Source organism: Ammospiza nelsoni, chromosome 1 (assembly GCF_027579445.1).
Source record: "Ammospiza nelsoni isolate bAmmNel1 chromosome 1, bAmmNel1.pri, whole genome shotgun sequence".
Lineage (NCBI taxonomy): Eukaryota > Metazoa > Chordata > Aves > Passeriformes > Passerellidae > Ammospiza > Ammospiza nelsoni.
The window spans coordinates 145988917-146014265 of NC_080633.1; the positions used below are offsets into that span (position 1 = coordinate 145988917).

Below are 25349 nucleotides of genomic sequence, written 5' to 3' on the forward strand. Positions count from 1 at the left end.
TTGTATCATTGAAGAATTTATTCTGGGGTTGGAAAAGTTGAGTCAGTGCAAAAGTAAAATCCAAGATGATATGACGTCCATCAGATAATGCCCAAATTCAACTTTGGTTTATGTCTTTGAGATATATAAATTTTCTTTTCAGCTTTTAGTATATCCAGCATTAGTATGAAACTTCATTTTTTTACCCTATATCCATTTCAAATTGCAACCGAAGAAAATGCATCGGTTCAAGCCATCAGCCTAAGCTAATGGATATTTTCTGCTTCTCTTCAGTGCACTTTAAGATAGACTATTTATCTTTATCTTACATTAAACATCTGTGAAGAACTATAAAACACTTTAGAGTGGCTAAAAATTCCCAGAATTCAATGGGAATATTTTCATTCAAACTGCTGAGGTTTTTGCACGATGTTTTTCACAATTAGGGACACAACACTTTCAAAGGCTGTGTTATCAATGTGACGGTGCTGAGGATACTGTGGGCACTATCTGAGCTTAGACAGTGTTCAGTTATACTGCAACTCATTAATCTTCTATCTTGAGGATGAAAACAAGTTTTAACCAGAAAATATTATTTGCTTCTTCCTGAACTTGCTTGCTCTTGACTAAAAGCAAAAGCTGATTTTAATCTGAAGTATTTTGTCTTGCAAATGAAGTCTTCCATTATAAACAATTACAAATGCATAAGCAAGGTAATGTAGATCACTCAACTTACTTTTTTTCTTGAAGTTTCTCTTTATTTTTTCCCAAAATCTTCAAGAAGTGGGATTATTAGGAAAGCTCCAGAATCCAGGAGCTGTGCATTATGCTGAAGATTGAGTCATGAATGGTAAATTACAGCAATATCTCTCACTCCAACCATACCCTTTTCTTCTACTGTTGTCTGTTATGAAAATGAAAACACTGAAGGAGTACACAGAGATTTTTCCCATCCTTAGTTTAATGAGAAAAATGATAACTCTTGATACAAGTGCTTTATTCCTTCCTTTTCTCTTTTTCTACAGCATTGGGTCATCTCTCAACACAGACAGTAAATTGTTTGAAGAAATTACAATCTCTGATATAAGGCCCCAATTCTAATTTCAGAGCTACTAAGTAAACAATCTAGAAAAAACAATTTATATAGCAATATACTAACAGAAAACTAACTAGCAGAAAACACCAGCATAAAAAAGTTAGTGATAGGAAATATAATGTTATTCCCAACTTCAGCTCTATTTTATTTATACATGGGGTCATGAATTCAACACAAGCATTCACATTACTTATAGAGGGGATATTTTACAATGTTTCAAATTAAGGGAGGAACATCTTCGTTATTTTCAAAATCATAGGAGCTCTTCTTAGCCTCAGTAACCTTCTGTGGTTGGAGCTTTATAGGTCCCTGTCCAGTTAGTTCCTTTTCTTGGACTATCTTTGTCACATCAGGGAATGAATATTTACTAGGATCCACTTCCAACTTCTCAACTTGTCCACTCCTGAGACAAGAGGGAAATAAATGGAAAAAAACATAATTTGAGTGTCAAATATAGGAGAACTGTTTGAATTTATTATGTGATTCTCTGGTTCTATTTTGGGTGCCTGCCTATAAACACATGGTATGAGAGTTGTTACTGAGTCCAATTAAACCAGGGTTAAGAGTTCTTCTAACTTGAGAATTGATTGCTAAATAAAAACCCTAAGTGCAAACACATGAAAGTAATACAAAATCTCTAAGATTTTGTACAAAAGAATCACTGGTCTCCAACTTCAAAAGTTAATTTTAGATAGCTGTAATACCCTTTATATCAGAACATGGTGACTGCTGGTATCATAGTACAAATCGCTGGCTTTTGATGTAAGATTTTTTTAAATCCAACTGTTTTTTTTATTCTTTTTTTTTTCTGTTCCTTTTTGCACAGTTCCTTCCCACTTACTGTCTATTAATTTCCAGGTGACAGGTCCATCTTTGGAAAACAGAAATACTTGCATTTATAGAGAAAATACAATTTTAGGAACTTATCTGCCTTGATCAGCTAATTTTTGTATTTTGGCAACATGACTCCTCACCATGTTTTTATTATTAAAAAATAAATTAAATTATAAGAAAAGTCAGAGTTTTAACACAATTTTCATATTCTATTGCTATTAAGGATACTCTTTCAGATGACACTTAGAAATGTGTACTGGCCACTCATTAAGGTAACCTATCCGCATCACATGATGATCAAAGATTTGAAACATACTCTCTGTCTTGCAGCATTTAATCTCACTATTTCTAAGAGAGGAGCTCAGTGATTAAATGGAAAAAATCTAACCTGCTTTCATGCAATTTGTAACTGTTTACATGAAAAAATGGCAAAATGGAAATTTAATTGTACAATTATGCTTAATTTCTTCAAATTAGAACATGATTTGTACATCTTTGTACTCCATTTTATACTGAGTCACAGCTCCCAGCTCAGCATTAGAAAAGACAGTGCCTCATCCTTTAGAGATGTGAGAAAATTGTTTACCCAGGAGATCAGAAAGGCTCCTTAGAAATAGAACAAACAAGGGGGAGGCAAAGTCACTGCGTGACAGAATGAATTTTATGGATGACAACACAGAAAATGGAAATTCGAATATAAAGCACAGTAAAAGATTTTAAACTGAAAATACACCATCTTTAGTTGTTAAAACAGGGAGAGTTTTGCAGGGCAGCTTCCAGATTGTGCCAGTGCTTCTCCATCAAGGCTGTGGGAGATGTGAGCAGACACCCCAGCCCTCACTAGGGCAGGGTCCCTGTGCCACTGAAGCAGAGATGCAGAGGGGCTCACGGGAGGGCTCCTCCTCCTCTGTGCCATGCTGAGGAAAGCAGGAGCTCCACAAGAGGCAGTCACCAGCCTAACCACCCCTTTCAGCTCTATGCCACTAGGTTTTTCTTGTACTAAAAGAATAATTTGATCACTTTTTCTGAGCAGAAAACAGCCAGAGAAGATAGATGCTTTAATAACCTGCATAAATCTTTTCCAAATAGCAGCATAAGCAAAAATTACTCTGAGTAGAATTTTATGGGTAATGAAAACAAATATAAGAAAAGTTTTATTTCTTTACCCTAAAAATTCTTCAATTTAAAAAGCTAGATTTTTTTCTGATATTGCACTATACTATTAAATGAAACAAAAAAGTGTTCATTTGTGGCAACATGCTGAAAAATGTTCATCTCCCCAAAAGTAAAGGGCATTTTAGTTTCCTGTGTAATTTACAAAATGTGCTGTGACCTGGAATCACTTTATCATTAGCTGTTGGTGAGATCACAAAGAGAGCAGACCCTTAAACTAATCATTTACCACTAATCTGAGGCACCTCAGAAAAAGCTAAAAAGCATAAACATGAGAATAAATTAGGCTCAGCTTGTGCCTCCATCACATGCTAGAAAAGAACTTCCTTAAATTGAAGTATTTCAATTAGCAGTGGTAGCTCACATTTGTTCAACAACTCTAAAATTGTACAAATTGTCATCCATGAAAACACAATAATGGAGTTTGAATATCTTATTGCTTAGTAGCAGAATAAACTTCAGCATTCCAGAATTGAATTCACAGTGAGTGTCATAAGTAACAATCCACATCAACAAGCTATGACAAGGTTATTGCATCATAAATGCAATTCTCAAAATTGCATTCTCAATTTTGCAACACCACATGTAATCTCAAAGTATGTTAACAACAGGCAACAGGTAAGACTGAGAATCAAGCACAGTGAATTTTTCCAGAAAGGAGGTGGTTTTCATGTACTTACATGAACATGATCAAACACTCTATACGTGTTTAGTAAAGCTCCCCAGTGCTACCCCAGCTACCACAATACAACAACTGGCTGACAGCAAGACTCTGCCAGGCTGAAACCAGTGCAGCTACAGCACAGATCTGCTGCTCTCATCATGCAATCATGCAAAAGAGGCTGGGGATTGATGAGGTCAAGGGTAACCACCTGAACATTTTTTGAAGAACAAGTTTTTCCATGTAATTAACAGAATAAAAATCATCTTGTTGCTGAAGCTCTTCCATGAGCAATGGTACAACAGCTGTTATGGAAACAAAAATACTCTTTGAAGGACCAGCTAGAGAACATACCTGAAAATCTCAGTGTTTGCAAACTATTTCAAGTTCAGGTCTAAAAATAGATGAAGTTCACGGTTTTTGGCACTGCTACCTGCTGCTGAGTGTTCTCTACCTAAAAAATTATGTTCAAACACTAGAGCTCCACACAAAAATAAATTAAATCCTTTATTTCCTCCTGATATTTTTTCCCTTTGAAAGGCTATTTCTACCTCCATACAGTTTGATTAGGCTTTTAATAAATTAAAATTAGAAGACTCCACAAAAAAGAAAGTTTTGCATCAATAGCAACCTGCTGAACAATCTGGTGTGTGATATACGGCATATCTGATAATTTGGTATTTCTTGATAATTTACACTTTTATTTACACAGTCTTTAATCCCCATACTTGATATTTAAATTGCTTGACAGTTATATTTCCCTGTGTCAACTTCTGAATTTCAATAAAATTTAGATTGCTAGAGATTTCTCATATCTTTGATCCAGAATATATGGTTATTGACATGTGACTGAAAGTTTCCTTTCTGGTATCAGGACATAAATATAAAGATGTTTAGGAGTCACAACCAACTGCTTTGAAGAGGCACTTTTTCAAATCTTTTAACACTGTGAATGAAACAGGACAAAAAATCATTATCATCCTAGACAAAGTACAAATAAAAGCTTTTTTTGAATAAAAAAATAGAGTGATTCCAGTATATGGAATGACATCTTATTTGAGAGCTTAGAGAAAGACAGTTCTTTATTTAGGCGTGGTAAAAACTGATGGTGAACATAGGACACTCGTCATACTCTGGTCTTAATTTTTGAAATTATAAGCTTAGAAAAAATCTACTAGGTAATCTAAGCAAATAATTATAGTTTTTTAAGTAACTGAAAAATCAATCCCTCTTTCATTGTTTAAGAGACCTTTTAAATCTCTGTATATGTGTGTAATCTGGAATGAAGCTGTCACTGGAGACTTCAGAATCAGTGAGAAGACATGAATACTGGTAGAATCAGATGCATCTCTCAAGGACAGAACAACAGTGAAAAATAACTAACAAAACAGTGGTATATGTTCTGATAAAGAAAAGGCTGACGATATCTAGGCCATTGTGTTCTAAAAGGCAAATATATTTCATGAATAGGATTCATCAGACTGAGAATATTGTTTACCCAGAATATTGTTTACATATGAGAATATGTATATTACTAATGTCCATGTTTTTGAAAATTAGACAGAAAATTATAGCCATTGTGACATTTTCAACTTCACTCTTCCATCCCTTTCCTTCTTTTGAATAATCACTTCAAGATATTAAATTTTAAACTGCTCTTGTCTGCAAGCAAGAAAAATGCTCCAATACCTGCAATATGCAAATTGACTCTGAATTTGTATATGTGACTATAATATCATTTTATTTTCTCTCCTTTCATTGTTATATTTGTCAGACAAACTTGAAATCCTTAAACATTTGGGAAACATATACTGAAATCACACTTTATTCTAGCAAAGTTTTTTCAAAGTTATGGAGTGGTAGAAAGCAACTTTTAAGTCCATCTCTGTCCTCAGACTTGTGTCCTTGTCCAATCTGCACAACCAAAGATAACTTCAGACTGCAGTGATCAGGAACTAACAGAAGTGTTCTCTTGAGAATGCTTCCTCCAGAAGGGCACATTTCTGAAGCCTTCTCACCTTTATTATAGTTAAGGATTGTCAGATGCCAGTGTGCAAATTAGTTTTTAAATCACTTCTGAGGAACCCCACCTTTTGTTCTCCTAATTCGTCAAATGATGGAGATGTACACCCTCTACTTTGATTAGCTCCAGGCCTCTATGAGAATGCAAATGACTCCATCCTTCGAGATTAATGTGAGTAAAAAACATTTTAACATGTTGCTTAGTCATATCTGACTACAGTTTCTGGCTAAGAAGCCAACTGAATTACAGTTCCTATGATTCCTCTTTCCCATACAATATTACTTGAATTCTAAAAGTTCTCAATGTCTTCATGACAGATAGCAAATTTCATTACCAGAAAATATTAATTCTGCAAACTGTTCTGCTCTCAAGATTTGTGATCTAATCCCAGATATTTATCAAAGGCATTATATCTCAATAGAACTGATAATTGACTTCCCATTTGTGATCTTTTCACACATTTACTTATCTGTCATTCAGGCCGCTCTTGAGATACACTTGTCTTTCTTCACATTGAAATGTTTGTGTTTGATATAGACACTGAGAATTTGGGTTCTGAAAGATCCCATAAATCCTCTTGCATCTCTTTCACATCAGTTTGCAACACCAATCAGTTTCTGACCTCATCTCACCTCCCTTCCCAATCCTGAGGAAATAACTCATTTTGTTCTACTGTATTTCTCTTCACAACACAGAGTTCTCTCCCTTCCAACCCATCACATCCCTCTGTGTAAGCTGTAGGAATTTAAGACTGGGGAGATTTTCAGCCATTTATTCTGTGGAAAGGCATTATTCTGACACTTCACAAGGACTGCTTCAAGAATTCAAATTAGAACTTCTCACTCCCAAAGAAAGATTCTTACTCTTCAATCTACAATTTTTCCCACAAATTTTTTCTTTACCTCTTCTCCACCAAAATGAACCAAGCTAAATCAGGGTCATTTAGTAAGAAAGAGCTTTGCAGTATGTTTCATATTCACCAACACTTATATCTCAAGTGAGATGGCTGTAGAGAATTTTTGAAATAATCAATCTTTTATTCTTTATTAGTTAATAAGCAAAGAAGGCTCAACTAAAACCTTCTCCAAGACTTTACTTCTCCAAGAAAAGTAAAGTAATGCTTTCAGTTTATCACTGAAACTGCAAACCATAAAAGAAGTTCTGTTAATGAGTCTTACCATGGCATGTTTGCTAGAAAAAGATTGGAACTAAAATCCAATACAGTAATTAAAACCATTCAAGTTTTCTCAGTCTCAAGTTCAATACAAATGACAGGTAATTTTATATATTTTATGTCTCTCACAATTAGTGAAATTAATCTGAAACTGTTCAGAGGCACTTATGGGCTCACCAGCAGACAGAGGTGGACAATCCAGCTGCATATTTTTCTTTTTTTTCTCCTTAAGAATTCAGATGAAAAAAAACCCAAAACAAACTAAACAAAACAAAACAAAACAAAAAATTGCCAAAAGCCAAACATTATTCACTGCCACTAAGAACTAATTCCAGTGGAATGTAAGTCAGATTTCTAACTAATACATTACATGGTATTCTCTAGAGCATGTGCTGGCTTGGTCACTCAGTGCACTCCTGCAGAGCTAAGATGGGAGAAGACACTTAGGGCACTCAGATTTGCAATGCCTGAACTACTAAGACAGGAATCACCTCTACCTTACATTCCTTATTTCAGTAAAAAATATGTGTATAGATCAGAACTTGTTGATTGGTTTTTAACTCTGCAGAAGTTGCCACTCCATTCCTCTGCCTCTCCAAATCAAACCATTCTCTGGCTACATTTCTCAACCTCTCTGTATATAAAGATCTACAGTAATAAAAAACAAAATAAAAGCAAAAGAAGAAAACTCAAAAAATTAAAGAAAAAAAGTTGTATTCCTAAGAATATTTAATTACTGGAGGAACTCAAATGTGTGTATATTTACATTTAGAGACATTTTGTGTTTAATTTTTTTCTTCTCCAACACGCTAAAGGAAGAATAGTCTAAAGCTGAAGGTATGAGACAAGGATTGTTGACTTTATGTAACTGTTGCTCTTAAGATTTCCAGTACAATTTCAGAAAAGTCAGTTTCTACCTACCTCTTAATTTCCTCTATGCAGCTATGGAGATCTCAGCTTTGGTATCATACAGCTGAACTGTGAGGCCAGTTCCAGTAAAGAATGGCACACCCAGCTACTGCATTAATGGAGGCTTTGTAAATAGAACAGATCGGTCTATTCTTTTTATATTAGTCTGAATATTATAGATCAGCATAATTCCTTTTACAGAAACTTGCCTCTTTGAAGGTGCCATATACAGTTTTGTACACAGTCACAGAAGAAATCTCTCATACATTGCAGAAGTAATGACAGTATCATCATGTAATCTAGCTAACAAGAGTTAAAGAGATTTAAAGCTCTGCATTACAGTTTGGCAGATTATATGTCTGACAGCATTTAGCTAAGACATCTGTAGCTGTCAAGTATAATCACTGTAATGAATGTTCTTCTGTAATCTAAGAGACAACAATTCAGCAAATTTTTAACATCTGGCTAGTCAGCAACTTTTCAGCTAAAGAGGTCAAAACATGCTATTTTTAGAAAGAACTGTAATTCAAAGACTCTTTTCCTACTTCTACTTTTGTGGTATATATTCCTGTAATATTTTAGCCCTCAAAATCTGCAGAAATCATATTATTAAAACTGCACAGAAATCAAACACAAATTTTTGGAATTTCACTATGCCACAGAATATCTCTAGTTCATCAGCTGGCAGGAAAGGGCACCATTTCACATAATTACCTCCATGCTCCCATTATTATTTAAATGTTTACTATGCAGCCAAAACTAAAGGCAGAGAGTTCTAAGGAACCTACAACCCTAGAACCAATTTCCTAGCCCACAAATTGTTTCTTTAACTTATTTTCTTGTAATGCATTTAAAGATTTAGCTGCATTTCTGTGGAAAAACACCATTCTTTTTGCAAAGAAGAATCATAAAATAGACTCACAGAATGGTTTGGGTTTGAAGGGAAATTCACAGGACATCCAGTCCAACCCCTCTGCAATGAGCAAGGCACATCCTCAAGTAAATCCCATTCAACCTGACCTTGAATATTTATAGGGGTGGGGACTCCATCACCTCTCTGGACAGCTGGTGCCAGTGTTTCACTCCCCTCATAACACAATTATTTCTTATACATTTTCCCTCTTTTACTTTAAGACAATTATGCCTTGAAATCTGTCCCCATCTCCTTTACAAGATTCTTTTTAGAGTGAAAGGCTCCTAGAAGGTCTCCCTGAAGCCTTATCTTCCAGACTGAAGAACACAGACTCCCTCAGCCTTTCCTCATACGAGAGGTGCTCCAGTCCTCTGATAATTTTTGTGGCCTTCCTCTAGACTGGCTCCAGCAGATCCATGTCTTTACCAAGGATCCCAGAGCTGGATGAAGAACTCCAGGTGGGGTCTGGGAAAGCAGAGCACAGAGGGAGAATCCCCTCCCTCAGCCTGCTATCCATGCTGCTTTTCATGCCACCCGGGACATGGCTGGATTTCTGGCCTGCAAAGGCACAGTGCCATCTCATGTCAGGGTTTTCATTCACCAGTATCCTCAACTTCTTCTCAATCGCTTCTGTTCTCAGCCTTTATTTATACCAGGGGCTGTCCTAGCCCATATACACCACCTTGCATTTCGAGTGCATTGGGACATATTGCAAAAGCAGTTGATGTTTTTATACTACATTAACAAGAGCAGAGCTGATTAACCATATTTGACCTGGTTAAACCCCATGACATTCACATGAACCCACTCGTCAAGCTAGTCCACATCCCTCTGGATGGCATCCCCCATTCTGGAATGTGAACTGCACCACCCAGCCTGGAAGCACACACAAACGTACTGACAGTGTGCGTGACATGCAAAGCAAATTTCAATTCCTTTCGGGAAGGGAAACAGAATCTTGCGGTTTCAATGGGGACCAATACAGGAATCTTTGGGGCATGACAATGAATTAGATGGCATGCCACGCCTTTTCATGGCTTTGATTTGACCAAGCTTTTTTGATTTTTACTTTTCTTCATATGTATCCATGGCATGTCCATAATATCTTCCCCTCCAAGTTCTGTCTTCCTCCTTCATTTTCCCCCTGCTTTTACAACTTCTGTGAGCTTAAGTTTGGCATGTTTTGGTCCTTTGAACTGCAACTAATAGAATCCCGGTCCATTTTCTTGTAGTCACTAAATTTCCCAAATTTCCCACATTTGTTATGTTTCTCCTCCATTTGCAATTGCTTGATCGGAAACTCCATTGCAGAGTATTTGTAAGTCCTTCTTATTTGATTTGGCCTTCAGCGCGGACCGATTTAGGCAGGCTTTGCTGCATGTGCCTGCACTTGATTGCATATGGTTTAGATGGCTTTGACTTCGGGCAAGATTTTTTAATTTTTTTTTTTCCCAAAGTATCCATGGCATGCCCCTCATATCTTCCCCTCCAAGTTGTGTCTTCCAGTTTGACTTTATCTCTTGCTTTTGCAACATCTGTGAGCATAGTTTTGGCATGTTTTTGTCCTTTGCACTGCACCTGAGAGAATCCCGCTCCATTTTCTTGTAGTCACTACATTTCCCAAATTTCCCACATTTGTTTTTTTTCTCCTCCATTTGGAATTCCTTGGATGGAATCTCCATTGCAGAGTGTTTGTAAGTTCTTCGTATTTGCTTTGGCCTTCAGCGGGGATCCATTTAGGCAGATTTTGCTGCATGTGCCTGCACTTGATCGCATATGCTTTTTATGGCTCTGACTTTGAGAAAGATTCTTCTGATAATTTTTTTACCAAAGTATCCATGGCATGTCCCTCATATCTTCCAATCCGACTTGTGCCTTCCTGTTTGACTATTTCCCTCTCTTTGGCAACATCTGTGAGCATAGTTTTGACATGTTTTTGTCCTTTACACTGCACCTGATTGAATCCCAGTCCATATTCTGGTAGTCACTAAATTTCCCAAAATTCCCACATTTGTTTTTTTTCTCCTCCATTTGCAATTGTTTGAACGGAGTCTCTATTGCAGAGTGTTTGTAAGTCCTTCTTATTTGCTTTGGCCTTCAGCGGGGATCGATTTAGGCAGATTTTGCTGCATGTGCCTGCCCTTGATCGCATATGGTTTAGATGGCTTTGACTGTGGGCAAGATTGTTTTGATTTTCTTTATTTTCCCAAAATTATCCATTGCACCTCCATAATATATTCTCCTCCAAGTTGTGTCGTCCTCCTTCTTTTTCCCCCCGCATTTGCAACTTCAGTTAGCATAGTTTGGGCATGTTTTTGTCCTTTGCACTGCACCTGAGAGAACCCCCGTCCATATTCTGGTAATCACTAAATTTCCCAAATTTCCCACTTGTGTTTTTTTTCTCCTCCATTTGCAATTGCTTGAACGGAGTCTCTATTGCAGAGTGTTTGTAAGTCCTTCTTATTTGCTTTGGCCTTCAGTGGGGATTCATTTAGGCAGATTTTGCTGCATATGCCTGCCCTTGATCGCATATAGTTTAGATGGCTTTGACTGTGGCCAAGATTGTTTTGATTTTCTTTTTTTTCCCCAAAATTATCCATGGCACCTCCATAATATATTCTCCTCCAAGTTGTGTCTTCCTCCTTCTTTTTCCCCCCGCATTTGCAACAACTGTTAGCATAGTTTTGGCATATTTTTTTTTTGTCCTTTGCACTGCACCTGATTGAATCCCGGTCCATTTACTTGTAGTCACTAAATTTCCCAAATTTCCCACATTCGGTTTTTTTCTCCTCCATTTGCAATTGTTTGAACGTAGTCTCTATTCCAGAGTGTTTGTAAGTCCTTCTTATTTGCTTTGGCCTTCAGTGGGGATTCATTTAGGCAGATTTTGCTGCATGTGCCTGCCCTTGATTGCATATGCTTTTGATGGCTTTGACTGTGGGCAAGATTTTTTTAATTTTCTGATTTTTTCCCAAAATTATCCATGGCACCTCCATAATATATTCTCCTCCAAGTTGTGTCTTCCTCCTTCTTTTTCCTCCCGCATTTGCAACTTCTGTTAGCATAGTTTGGGCATGTTTTTGTCCTTTGCACTGCAACTGATTGAATCCCGGTCCATTTTCTTGTAGTCACTAAATTTCCCTAATTTCCCACATTTGTTTTTATTCTCCTCCATTTGCAATTGTTTGAACGGAGTCGCCATTGCAGAGTGTTTGTAAGTCCTTCTTATTTGCTTTGGCCTTCAGCGGGGATCCATTTAGGCAGATTTTGCTGCATGTGCCTGCCCTTGATCGCATATGGTTTACATGGCTTTGACTCTGGGCAAGGTTGTTTTGATTTTCTTTTTTTATCCAAAATTATCCATGGCACCTCCATAATATATTCTCCTCCAAGTTTTGTCGTCCTCCTTTATTTTCACCCCGCTTTTGCAACATCTGTGAGCATAGTTTGGGCATGTTTTTGTCCTTTGCACTGCAACTGATTGAATCCCGGTCCATTTACTTGTAGTCACTAAATTTCCCAAATTTCCCACTTTTGGTTTTTTTTTCCTCCATTTCGAATTCCTTGGATGGAATCTCCATTGCAGAGTGTTTGTAAGTCCTTCTTATTTGCTTTGGCCTTCAGTGGGGATTCATTTAGGCAGATTTTGCTGCATGTGCCTGCCCTTGATTGCATATGCTTTTGATGGCTTTGACTGTGGGCAAGATTTTTTTAATTTTCTGATTTTTTCCCAAAATTATCCATGGCACCTCCATAATATATTCTCCTCCAAGTTGTGTCTTCCTCCTTCTTTTTCCTCCCGCATTTGCAACTTCTGTTAGCATAGTTTGGGCATGTTTTTGTCCTTTGCACTGCAACTGATTGAATCCCGGTCCATTTTCTTGTAGTCACTAAATTTCCCTAATTTCCCACATTTGTTTTTATTCTCCTCCATTTGCAATTGTTTGAACGGAGTCGCCATTGCAGAGTGTTTGTAAGTCCTTCTTATTTGCTTTGGCCTTCAGCGGGGATCCATTTAGGCAGATTTTGCTGCATGTGCCTGCCCTTGATCGCATATGGTTTACATGGCTTTGACTCTGGGCAAGGTTGTTTTGATTTTCTTTTTTTATCCAAAATTATCCATGGCACCTCCATAATATATTCTCCTCCAAGTTTTGTCGTCCTCCTTTATTTTCACCCCGCTTTTGCAACATCTGTGAGCATAGTTTGGGCATGTTTTTGTCCTTTGCACTGCAACTGATTGAATCCCGGTCCATTTACTTGTAGTCACTAAATTTCCCAAATTTCCCACTTTTGGTTTTTTTTTCCTCCATTTCGAATTCCTTGGATGGAATCTCCATTGCAGAGTGTTTGTAAGTCCTTCTTATTTGCTTTGGCCTTTTGCGGGGATTGATTTAGGCAGATTATGCTGCATGTGCCTGCCCTTGATTGCATATGGTTTAGATGGCTTTGACTGTGGGCAAGGTAGTTTTGATTATCTTTTTTTATCCAAAATTATCCATGGCACCTCCATAATATATTCTCCTCCACGTTTTGTCGTCCTCCTTTATTTTCACCCCGCTTTTGCAACATCTGTGAGCATAGTTTGGGCATGTTTTTGTCCTTTGCACTGCAACTGATTGAATCCCGGTCCATTTACTTGTAGTCACTAAATTTCCCAAATTTCCCACTTTTGGTTTTTTTTTCCTCCATTTGCAATTGTTTGAACGGAGTCTCTATTGCAGAGTGTTTGTAAGCCCTTCTTATTTGCTTTGGCCTTCAGCGGGGATTGATTTAGGCAGATTTTGCTGCATGTGCCTGCACTTGATCGCATATGCTTTTTATGGCTCTGACTGTGAGCAAGATTTTACTGATTGTTTTTTTCCCAAAGTATCCATGGCATGTCCCTCATATCTTCCCATCCAACTTGTGTCTTCCTGTTTGACTTTTTCCCTTGCTTTTGCAACATCTGTGAGCATAGTTTGGGCATGTTTTGGTCCTTTGCACTGCAGCTCAATTCCTCAAAAACGATTTTTTGGACACACAAAATCTCCCGATTTTCTGGTTTTTTTCAATTGCATTTCATTTGATCCTATCTCCTTTCCAGAGTGTTTCTTAGCCTTTCTTTTCGTGTTCGCAAGATTCCGTTTCCCTTCCCGAAAGGAAATGAAATTTCCTTTCGGGAAGGGAAACGGAATCTTGCGGTTTCAATGAGGACCAATAGAGGAATCTTGGGGGCATGTCCCTGCACTAGATGGCATGACATGCCTTTTCATGGCTTTGACTTTGAGCAAGATTTTTTGATTGTTTCTTTTTTCCCTCTGTATCCATGGCATGTCCCTCATATCTTCCCCTCCAAGCTTTGTATTCCTCCTTGACTATTTCCCCTGCTTTTGACACATTTGTGAGCATAGTTTGGGCATGTTTTTGTCCTTTGCACTGCACCTGAGAGAATCCCCGTCCATATTCTTGTAGTCACTAAATTTCCCAAATTTCCCACTTTTGTTTTTTTTCTCCTCCAATTGCAATTGCTTGAATGGAAACTCCATTCCAGAGTGTTTGTAAGTCCTTCTTATATGCTTTGGCCTTCAGCGGGGATTGATTTAGGCAGATTTTGCTGCATGTGCCTGCCCTTGATCGCATATGGTTTACATGGCTTTGACTCTGGGCAAGATTTTTTTAATTTTCTTTTTTTTTCCCAAAATTATCCATGGCACCTCCATAATATATTCTCCTCCACGTTTTGTCGTCCTCCTTTATTTTCACCCCGCATTTGCAACTTCTGTTAGCATAGTTTGGGCATGTTTTTGTCCTTTGCACTGCAACTGATTGAATCCCGGTCCATTTACTTGTAGTCACTAAATTTCCCAAATTTCCCACTTTTGTTTTTTTTCTCCTCCATTTCGAATTCCTTGGATGGAATCTCCATTGCAGAGTGTTTGTAAGTCCTTCTTATTTGCTTTGGCCTTCAGCGGGGATCCATTTAGGCAGATTTTGCTGCATGTGCCTGCCCTTGATCGCATATGGTTTAGATGGCTTTGACTGTGGGCCAGATTGTTTTGATTTTCTTTTCTTTTCCCAAAATTATCCATGGCACCTCCATAATATATTCTCCTCCACGTTTTGTCGTCCTCCTTTATTTTCACCCCGCTTTTGCAACTTCTGTTAGCATAGTTTGGGCATGTTTTTGTCCTTTGCACTGCACCTGATTGAATCCCGGTCCATATTGTTGTAGTAACTAAATTTCCCAAATTTCCCACTTGTGTTTTTTTTCTCCTCCATTTGCAATTGTTTGAACGGAGTCTCTATTGCAGAGTGTTTGTAAGTCCTTCGTATTTGCTTTGGCCTTCAGCGGGGATCCATTTAGGCAGATTTTGCTGCATGTGCCTGCACTTGATCGCATATGCTTTTTATGGCTCTGACTGTGAGCAAGATTTTACTGATTGTTTTTTTCCCAAAGTATCCATGGCATGTCCCTCATATCTTCCCGTCCAACTTGTGTCTTCCTGTTTGACTTTTTCCCTTGCTTTTGCAACATCTGTGAGCATAGTTTGGGCATGTTTTGGTCCTTTGCACTGCAGCTCAATTCCTCAAAAACGATTTTTTGGACACACAAAATCTCCCGATTTTCTGGTTTTTTTCAATTGCATTTCATTTGATCCTATCTCCTTTCCAGAGTGTTTCTTAGCCTTTCTTTTCGTGTTCGCAAGATTCCGTTTCCCTTCCCGAAAGGAAATGAAATTTCCTTTCGGGAAGGGAAACGGAATCTTGCGGTTTCAATGAGGACCAATAGAGGAATCTTGGGGGCATGTCCCTGCACTAGATGGCATGACATGCCTTTTCATGGCTTTGACTTTGAGCAAGATTTTTTGATTGTTTCTTTTTTCCCTCTGTATCCATGGCATGTCCCTCATATCTTCCCCTCCAAGCTTTGTATTCCTCCTTGACTATTTCCCCTGCTTTTGACACATTTGTGAGCATAGTTTGGGCATGTTTTTGTCCTTTGCACTGCACCTGAGAGAATCCCCGTCCATATTCTTGTAGTCACTAAATTTCCCAAATTTCCCACTTTTGTTTTTTTTCTCCTCCAATTGCAATTGCTTGAATGGAAACTCCATTCCAGAGTGTTTGTAAGTCCTTCTTATATGCTTTGGCCTTCAGCGGGGATTGATTTAGGCAGATTTTGCTGCATGTGCCTGCCCTTGATCGCATATGGTTTACATGGCTTTGACTCTGGGCAAGATTTTTTTAATTTTCTTTTTTTTTCCCAAAATTATCCATGGCACCTCCATAATATATTCTCCTCCACGTTTTGTCGTCCTCCTTTATTTTCACCCCGCATTTGCAACTTCTGTTAGCATAGTTTGGGCATGTTTTTGTCCTTTGCACTGCAACTGATTGAATCCCGGTCCATTTACTTGTAGTCACTAAATTTCCCAAATTTCCCACTTTTGTTTTTTTTCTCCTCCATTTCGAATTCCTTGGATGGAATCTCCATTGCAGAGTGTTTGTAAGTCCTTCTTATTTGCTTTGGCCTTCAGCGGGGATCCATTTAGGCAGATTTTGCTGCATGTGCCTGCCCTTGATCGCATATGGTTTAGATGGCTTTGACTGTGGGCCAGATTGTTTTGATTTTCTTTTCTTTTCCCAAAATTATCCATGGCACCTCCATAATATATTCTCCTCCACGTTTTGTCGTCCTCCTTTATTTTCACCCCGCTTTTGCAACTTCTGTTAGCATAGTTTGGGCATGTTTTTGTCCTTTGCACTGCACCTGATTGAATCCCGGTCCATATTGTTGTAGTAACTAAATTTCCCAAATTTCCCACTTGTGTTTTTTTTCTCCTCCATTTGCAATTGTTTGAACGGAGTCTCTATTGCAGAGTGTTTGTAAGTCCTTCGTATTTGCTTTGGCCTTCAGCGGGGATCCATTTAGGCAGATTTTGCTGCATGTGCCTGCACTTGATCGCATATGCTTTTTATGGCTCTGACTGTGAGCAAGATTTTACTGATTGTTTTTTTCCCAAAGTATCCATGGCATGTCCCTCATATCTTCCCGTCCAACTTGTGTCTTCCTGTTTGACTTTTTCCCTTGCTTTTGCAACATCTGTGAGCATAGTTTGGGCATGTTTTGGTCCTTTGCACTGCAGCTCAATTCCTCAAAAACGATTTTTTGGACACACAAAATCTCCCGATTTTCTGGTTTTTTTCAATTGCATTTCATTTGATCCTATCTCCTTTCCAGAGAGTTTCTTAGCCTTTCTTTTCGTGTTCGCAAGATTCCGTTTCCCTTCCCGAAAGGAAATGAAATTTCCTTTCGGGAAGGGAAACGGAATCTTGCGGTTTCAATGAGGACCAATAGAGGAATCTTTGGGGCATGTCCCTGCACTAGATGGCATGACATGCCTTTTCATGGCTTTGACTTTGAGCAAGATAAGATTTTTTGATTGTTTCTTTTTTCCCTCTGTATCCATGGCATGTCCCTCATATCTTCCCCTCCAAGTTTTGTATTCCTCCTTGACTATTTCCCCTGCTTTTGACACATTTGTGAGCATAGTTTGGGCATGTTTTTGTCCTTTGCACTGCACCTGAGAGAATCCCCGTCCATATTCTTGTAGTCACTAAATTTCCCAAATTTCCCACTTTTGTTTTTTTTCTCCTCCAATTGCAATTGCTTGAATGGAAACTCCATTCCAGAGTGTTTGTAAGTCCTTCTTATTTGCTTTGGCCTTCAGCGGGGATCCATTTAGGCAGATTTTGCTGCATGTGCCTGCCCTTGATCGCATATGGTTTAGATGGCTTTGACTGTGGGCAAGATTGTTTTGATTTTCTTTTTTTTTCCCAAAATTATCCATGGCACCTCCATAATATATTCTCCTCCACGTTTTGTCGTCCTCCTTTATTTTCACCCCGCATTTGCAACTTCTGTTAGCATAGTTTGGGCATGTTTTTGTCCTTTGCACTGCAACTGATTGAATCCCGGTCCATTTACTTGTAGTCACTAAATTTCCCAAATTTCCCACTTGTGTTTTTTTCTCCTCCATTTCGAATTCCTTGGATGGAATCTCCATTGCAGAGTGTTTGTAAGTCCTTCTTATTTGCTTTGGCCTTCAGCGGGGATTGATTTAGGCAGATTTTGCTGCATGTGCCTGCCCTTGATCGCATATGGTTTAGATGGCTTTGACTGTGGGCAAGATTGTTTTGATTTTCTTTATTTTCCCAAAATTATCCATTGCACCTCCATAATATATTCTCCTCCAAGTTGTGTCGTCCTCCTTCTTTTTCCCCCCGCATTTGCAACTTCAGTTAGCATAGTTTGGGCATGTTTTTGTCCTTTGCACTGCACCTGAGAGAACCCCCGTCCATATTCTGGTAATCACTAAATTTCCCAAATTTCCCACTTGTGTTTTTTTTCTCCTCCATTTGCAATTGCTTGAACGGAGTCTCTATTGCAGAGTGTTTGTAAGTCCTTCTTATTTGCTTTGGCCTTCAGTGGGGATTCATTTAGGCAGATTTTGCTGCATATGCCTGCCCTTGATCGCATATAGTTTAGATGGCTTTGACTGTGGCCAAGATTGTTTTGATTTTCTTTTTTTTCCCCAAAATTATCCATGGCACCTCCATAATATATTCTCCTCCAAGTTGTGTCTTCCTCCTTCTTTTTCCCCCCGCATTTGCAACAACTGTTAGCATAGTTTTTGCATATTTTTTTTTTGTCCTTTGCACTGCACCTGATTGAATCCCGGTCCATTTACTTGTAGTCACTAAATTTCCCAAATTTCCCACATTCGGTTTTTTTCTCCTCCATTTGCAATTGTTTGAACGTAGTCTCTATTCCAGAGTGTTTGTAAGTCCTTCTTATTTGCTTTGGCCTTCAGTGGGGATTCATTTAGGCAGATTTTGCTGCATGTGCCTGCCCTTGATTGCATATGCTTTTGATGGCTTTGACTGTGGGCAAGATTTTTTTAATTTTCTGATTTTTTCCCAAAATTATCCATGGCACCTCCATAATATATTCTCCTCCAAGTTGTGTCTTCCTCCTTCTTTTTCCTCCCGCATTTGCAACTTCTGTTAGCATAGTTTGGGCATGTTTTTGTCCTTTGCACTGCAACTGATTGAATCCCGGTCCATTTTCTTGTAGTCACTAAATTTCCCTAATTTCCCACATTTGTTTTTATTCTCCTCCATTTGCAATTGTTTGAACGGAGTCGCCATTGCAGAGTGTTTGTAAGTCCTTCTTATTTGCTTTGGCCTTCAGCGGGGATCCATTTAGGCAGATTTTGCTGCATGTGCCTGCCCTTGATCGCATATGGTTTACATGGCTTTGACTCTGGGCAAGGTTGTTTTGATTTTCTTTTTTTATCCAAAATTATCCATGGCACCTCCATAATATATTCTCCTCCAAGTTTTGTCGTCCTCCTTTATTTTCACCCCGCTTTTGCAACATCTGTGAGCATAGTTTGGGCATGTTTTTGTCCTTTGCACTGCAACTGATTGAATCCCGGTCCATTTACTTGTAGTCACTAAATTTCCCAAATTTCCCACTTTTGGTTTTTTTTTCCTCCATTTCGAATTCCTTGGATGGAATCTCCATTGCAGAGTGTTTGTAAGTCCTTCTTATTTGCTTTGGCCTTTTGCGGGGATTGATTTAGGCAGATTATGCTGCATGTGCCTGCCCTTGATTGCATATGGTTTAGATGGCTTTGACTGTGGGCAAGGTTGTTTTGATTATCTTTTTTTATCCAAAATTATCCATGGCACCTCCATAATATATTCTCCTCCACGTTTTGTCGTCCTCCTTTATTTTCACCCCGCTTTTGCAACATCTGTGAGCATAGTTTGGGCATGTTTTTGTCCTTTGCACTGCAACTGATTGAATCCCGGTCCATTTACTTGTAGTCACTAAATTTCCCAAATTTCCCACTTTTGGTTTTTTTTTCCTCCATTTGCAATTGTTTGAACGGAGTCTCTATTGCAGAGTGTTTGTAAGCCCTTCTTATTTGCTTTGGCCTTCAGCGGGGATTGATTTAGGCAGATTTTGCTGCATGTGCCTGCACTTGATCGCATATGCTTTTTATGGCTCTGACTGTGAGCAAGATTTTACTGATTGTTTTTTTCCCAAAGTATCCATGGCATGTCCCTCATATCTTCCCATCCAACTTGTGTCTTCCTGTTTGACTTTTTCCCTTGCTTTTGCAACATCTGTGAGCATAGTTTGGGCATGTTTTGGTCCTTTGCACTGCAGCTCAATTCCTCAAAAACGATTTTTTGGACACACAAAATCTCCCGATTTTCTGGTTTTTTTCAATTGCATTTCATTTGATCCTATCTCCTTTCCAGAGAGTTTCTTAGCCTTTCTTTTCGTGTTCGCAAGATTCCGTTTCCCTTCCCGAAAGGAAATGAAATTTCCTTTCGGGAAGGGAAACGGAATCTTGCGGTTTCAATGAGGACCAATAGAGGAATCTTGGGGGCATGTCCCTGCACTAGATGGCATGACATGCCTTTTCATGGCTTTGACTTTGAGCAAGATTTTTTGATTGTTTCTTTTTTCCCTCTGTATCCATGGCATGTCCCTCATATCTTCCCCTCCAAGCTTTGTATTCCTCCTTGACTATTTCCCCTGCTTTTGACACATTTGTGAGCATAGTTTGGGCATGTTTTTGTCCTTTGCACTGCACCTGAGAGAATCCCCGTCCATATTCTTGTAGTCACTAAATTTCCCAAATTTCCCACATTTGTTTTTTTTCTCCTCCAATTGCAATTGCTTGAATGGAAACTCCATTCCAGAGTGTTTGTAAGTCCTTCTTATTTGCTTTGGCCTTCAGCGGGGATTGATTTAGGCAGATTTTGCTGCATGTGCCAGCCCTTGATCGCATATGGTTTACATGGCTTTGACTCTGGGCAAGATTTTTTTAATTTTCTTTTTTTTTCCCAAAATTATCCATGGCACCTCCATAATATATTCTCCTCCAAGTTGTGTCTTCCTCCTTCTTTTTCCCCCCGCATTTGCAACTTCTGTTAGCATAGTTTGGGCATGTTTTTGTCCTTTGCACTGCAACTGATTGAATCCCGGTCCATATTGTTGTAGTAACTAAATTTCCCAAATTTCCCACTTTTTTTTTTTTTCTCCTCCATTTCGAATTCCTTGGATGGAATCTCCATTGCAGAGTGTTTGTAAGTCCTTCTTATTTGCTTTGGCCTTCAGCGGGGATCGATTTAGGCAGATTTTGCTGCATGTGCCTGCCCTTGATCGCATATGGTTTAGATGGCTTTGACTGTGGGCCAGATTGTTTTGATTTTCTTTTCTTTTCCCAAAATTATCCATGGCACCTCCATAATATATTCTCCTCCACGTTTTGTCGTCCTCCTTTATTTTCACCCCGCTTTTGCAACTTCTGTTAGCATAGTTTGGGCATGTTTTTGTCCTTTGCACTGCACCTGATTGAATCCCGGTCCATATTGTTGTAGTAACTAAATTTCCCAAATTTCCCACTTGTGTTTTTTTTCTCCTCCATTTGCAATTGTTTGAACGGAGTCTCTATTGCAGAGTGTTTGTAAGTCCTTCGTATTTGCTTTGGCCTTCAGCGGGGATCCATTTAGGCAGATTTTGCTGCATGTGCCTGCACTTGATCGCATATGCTTTTTATGGCTCTGACTGTGAGCAAGATTTTACTGATTGTTTTTTTCCCAAAGTATCCATGGCATGTCCCTCATATCTTCCCGTCCAACTTGTGTCTTCCTGTTTGACTTTTTCCCTTGCTTTTGCAACATCTGTGAGCATAGTTTGGGCATGTTTTGGTCCTTTGCACTGCAGCTCAATTCCTCAAAAACGATTTTTTGGACACACAAAATCTCCCGATTTTCTGGTTTTTTTCAATTGCATTTCATTTGATCCTATCTCCTTTCCAGAGTGTTTCTTAGCCTTTCTTTTCGTGTTCGCAAGATTCCGTTTCCCTTCCCGAAAGGAAATGAAATTTCCTTTCGGGAAGGGAAACGGAATCTTGCGGTTTCAATGAGGACCAATAGAGGAATCTTGGGGGCATGTCCCTGCACTAGATGGCATGACATGCCTTTTCATGGCTTTGACTTTGAGCAAGATAAGATTTTTTGATTGTTTCTTTTTTCCCTCTGTATCCATGGCATGTCCCTCATATCTTCCCCTCCAAGTTTTGTATTCCTCCTTGACTATTTCCCCTGCTTTTGACACATTTGTGAGCATAGTTTGGGCATGTTTTTGTCCTTTGCACTGCACCTGAGAGAATCCCCGTCCATATTCTTGTAGTCACTAAATTTCCCAAATTTCCCACTTTTGTTTTTTTTCTCCTCCAATTGCAATTGCTTGAATGGAAACTCCATTCCAGAGTGTTTGTAAGTCCTTCTTATTTGCTTTGGCCTTCAGCGGGGATTGATTTAGGCAGATTTTGCTGCATGTGCCTGCCCTTGATCGCATATGGTTTAGATGGCTTTGACTGTGGGCCAGATTGTTTTGATTTTCTTTTTTTTTCCCCAAATTATCCATGGCACCTCCATAATATATTCTCCTCCACGTTTTGTCGTCCTCCTTTATTTTCACCCCGCATTTGCAACTTCTGTTAGCATAGTTTGGGCATGTTTTTGTCCTTTGCACTGCAACTGATTGAATCCCGGTCCATTTACTTGTAGTCACTAAATTTCCCAAATTTCCCACTTGTGTTTTTTTTCTCCTCCATTTCGAATTCCTTGGATGGAATCTCCATTGCAGAGTGTTTGTAAGTCCTTCTTATTTGCTTTGGCCTTCAGCGGGGATTGATTTAGGCAGATTTTGCTGCATGTGCCTGCCCTTGATCGCATATGGTTTAGATGGCTTTGACTGTGGGCAAGATTGTTTTGATTTTCTTTTCTTTTCCCAAAATTATCCATGGCACCTCCATAATATATTCTCCTCCACGTTTTGTCGTCCTCCTTTATTTTCACCCCGCTTTTGCAACTTCTGTTAGCATAGTTTGGGCATGTTTTTGTCCTTTGCACTGCACCTGATTGAATCCCGGTCCATATTGTTGTAGTAACTAAATTTCCCAAATTTCCCACTTGTGTTTTTTTTCTCCTCAATTTGCAATTGTTTGATCGGAGTCTCTATTGCAGAGGGTTTGTAAGTCCTTCTTATTTGCTTTGGCCTTCAGCGGGGATCCATTTAGGCAGATTTTGCTGCATGTGCCTGCACTTGATCGCATATGGTTTTGGTGGCTTTGACTTTGAGCAAGATTTTACTGATTGTTTTTTTCCCAAAGTATCCATGGCATGTCCCTCATATCTTCCCGTCCAACTTGTGTCTTCCTGTTTGACTTTTTCCCTTGCTTTTGCAACATCTGTGAGCATAGTTTGGGCATGTTTTGGTCCTTTGCACTGCAGCTCAATTCCTCAAAAACGATTTTTTGGACACACAAAATCTCCCGATTTTCTGGTTTTTTTCAATTGCATTTCATTTGATCCTATCTCCTTTCCAGAGAGTTTCTTAGCCTTTCTTTTCGTGTTCGCAAGATTCCGTTTCCCTTCCCGAAAGGAAATGAAATTTCCTTTCGGGAAGGGAAACGGAATCTTGCGGTTTCAATGAGGACCAATAGAGGAATCTTTGGGGCATGTCCCTGCACTAGATGGCATGACATGCCTTTTCATGGCTTTGACTTTGAGCAAGATAAGATTTTTTGATTGTTTCTTTTTTCCCTCTGTATCCATGGCATGTCCCTCATATCTTCCCCTCCAAGTTTTGTATTCCTCCTTGACTATTTCCCCTGCTTTTGACACATTTGTGAGCATAGTTTGGGCATGTTTTTGTCCTTTGCACTGCACCTGAGAGAATCCCCGTCCATATTCTTGTAGTCACTAAATTTCCCAAATTTCCCACTTTTGTTTTTTTTCTCCTCCAATTGCAATTGCTTGAATGGAAACTCCATTCCAGAGTGTTTGTAAGTCCTTCTTATTTGCTTTGGCCTTCAGCGGGGATTGATTTAGGCAGATTTTGCTGCATGTGCCTGCCCTTGATCGCATATGGTTTAGATGGCTTTGACTGTGGGCAAGATTGTTTTGATTTTCTTTTTTTTTCCCAAAATTATCCATGGCACCTCCATAATATATTCTCCTCCACGTTTTGTCGTCCTCCTTTATTTTCACCCCGCATTTGCAACTTCTGTTAGCATAGTTTGGGCATGTTTTTGTCCTTTGCACTGCAACTGATTGAATCCCGGTCCATTTACTTGTAGTCACTAAATTTCCCAAATTTCCCACTTGTGTTTTTTTTCTCCTCCATTTCGAATTCCTTGGATGGAATCTCCATTGCAGAGTGTTTGTAAGTCCTTCTTATTTGCTTTGGCCTTCAGCGGGGATTGATTTAGGCAGATTTTGCTGCATGTGCCTGCCCTTGATCGCATATGGTTTAGATGGCTTTGACTGTGGGCAAGATTGTTTTGATTTTCTTTTCTTTTCCCAAAATTATCCATGGCACCTCCATAATATATTCTCCTCCACGTTTTGTCGTCCTCCTTTATTTTCACCCCGCTTTTGCAACTTCTGTTAGCATAGTTTGGGCATGTTTTTGTCCTTTGCACTGCACCTGATTGAATCCCGGTCCATATTGTTGTAGTAACTAAATTTCCCAAATTTCCCACTTGTGTTTTTTTTCTCCTCAATTTGCAATTGTTTGATCGGAGTCTCTATTGCAGAGGGTTTGTAAGTCCTTCTTATTTGCTTTGGCCTTCAGCGGGGATCCATTTAGGCAGATTTTGCTGCATGTGCCTGCACTTGATCGCATATGGTTTTGGTGGCTTTGACTTTGAGCAAGATTTTACTGATTGTTTTTTTCCCAAAGTATCCATGGCATGTCCCTCATATCTTCCCGTCCAACTTGTGTCTTCCTGTTTGACTTTTTCCCTTGCTTTTGCAACATCTGTGAGCATAGTTTGGGCATGTTTTGGTCCTTTGCACTGCAGCTCAATTCCTCAAAAACGATTTTTTGGACACACAAAATCTCCCGATTTTCTGGTTTTTTTCAATTGCATTTCATTTGATCCTATCTCCTTTCCAGAGTGTTTCTTAGCCTTTCTTTTCGTGTTCGCAAGATTCCGTTTCCCTTCCCGAAAGGAAATGAAATTTCCTTTCGGGAAGGGAAACGGAATCTTGCGGTTTCAATGAGGACCAATAGAGGAATCTTGGGGGCATGTCCCTGCACTAGATGGCATGACATGCCTTTTCATGGCTTTGACTTTGAGCAAGATTTTTTGATTGTTTCTTTTTTCCCTCTGTATCCATGGCATGTCCCTCATATCTTCCCCTCCAACTTTTGTATTCCTCCTTGACTATTTCCCCTGCTTTTGACACATTTGTGAGCATAGTTTGGGCATGTTTTTGTCCTTTGCACTGCACCTGAGAGAATCCCCGTCCATATTCTTGTAGTCACTAAATTTCCCAAATTTCCCACATTTGTTTTTTTTCTCCTCCAATTGCAATTGCTTGAATGGAAACTCCATTCCAGAGTGTTTGTAAGTCCTTCTTATTTGCTTTGGCCTTCAGCGGGGATTGATTTAGGCAGATTTTGCTGCATGTGCCAGCCCTTGATCGCATATGGTTTACATGGCT

The 25349-nt window shown here is 39.1% G+C and overlaps 1 protein-coding gene across 1 annotated transcript in view; it reads right to left on the reverse strand.

Moving 5' to 3' along the window:
• Nucleotides 1–1061: 1061 nt before the first annotated feature.
• Nucleotides 1062–25349, reverse strand: part of LOC132083060 (dynein axonemal assembly factor 11-like) — a 232404-nt gene continuing 208116 nt past the window's right edge. Inside the window, exon 15 of the mRNA XM_059487586.1 lies at nucleotides 1062–1478. Coding sequence (XP_059343569.1) covers nucleotides 1292–1478 — 187 coding nt within the window. The 3' untranslated portion in view covers nucleotides 1062–1291. The remainder of the gene's footprint in view (nucleotides 1479–25349) is intronic.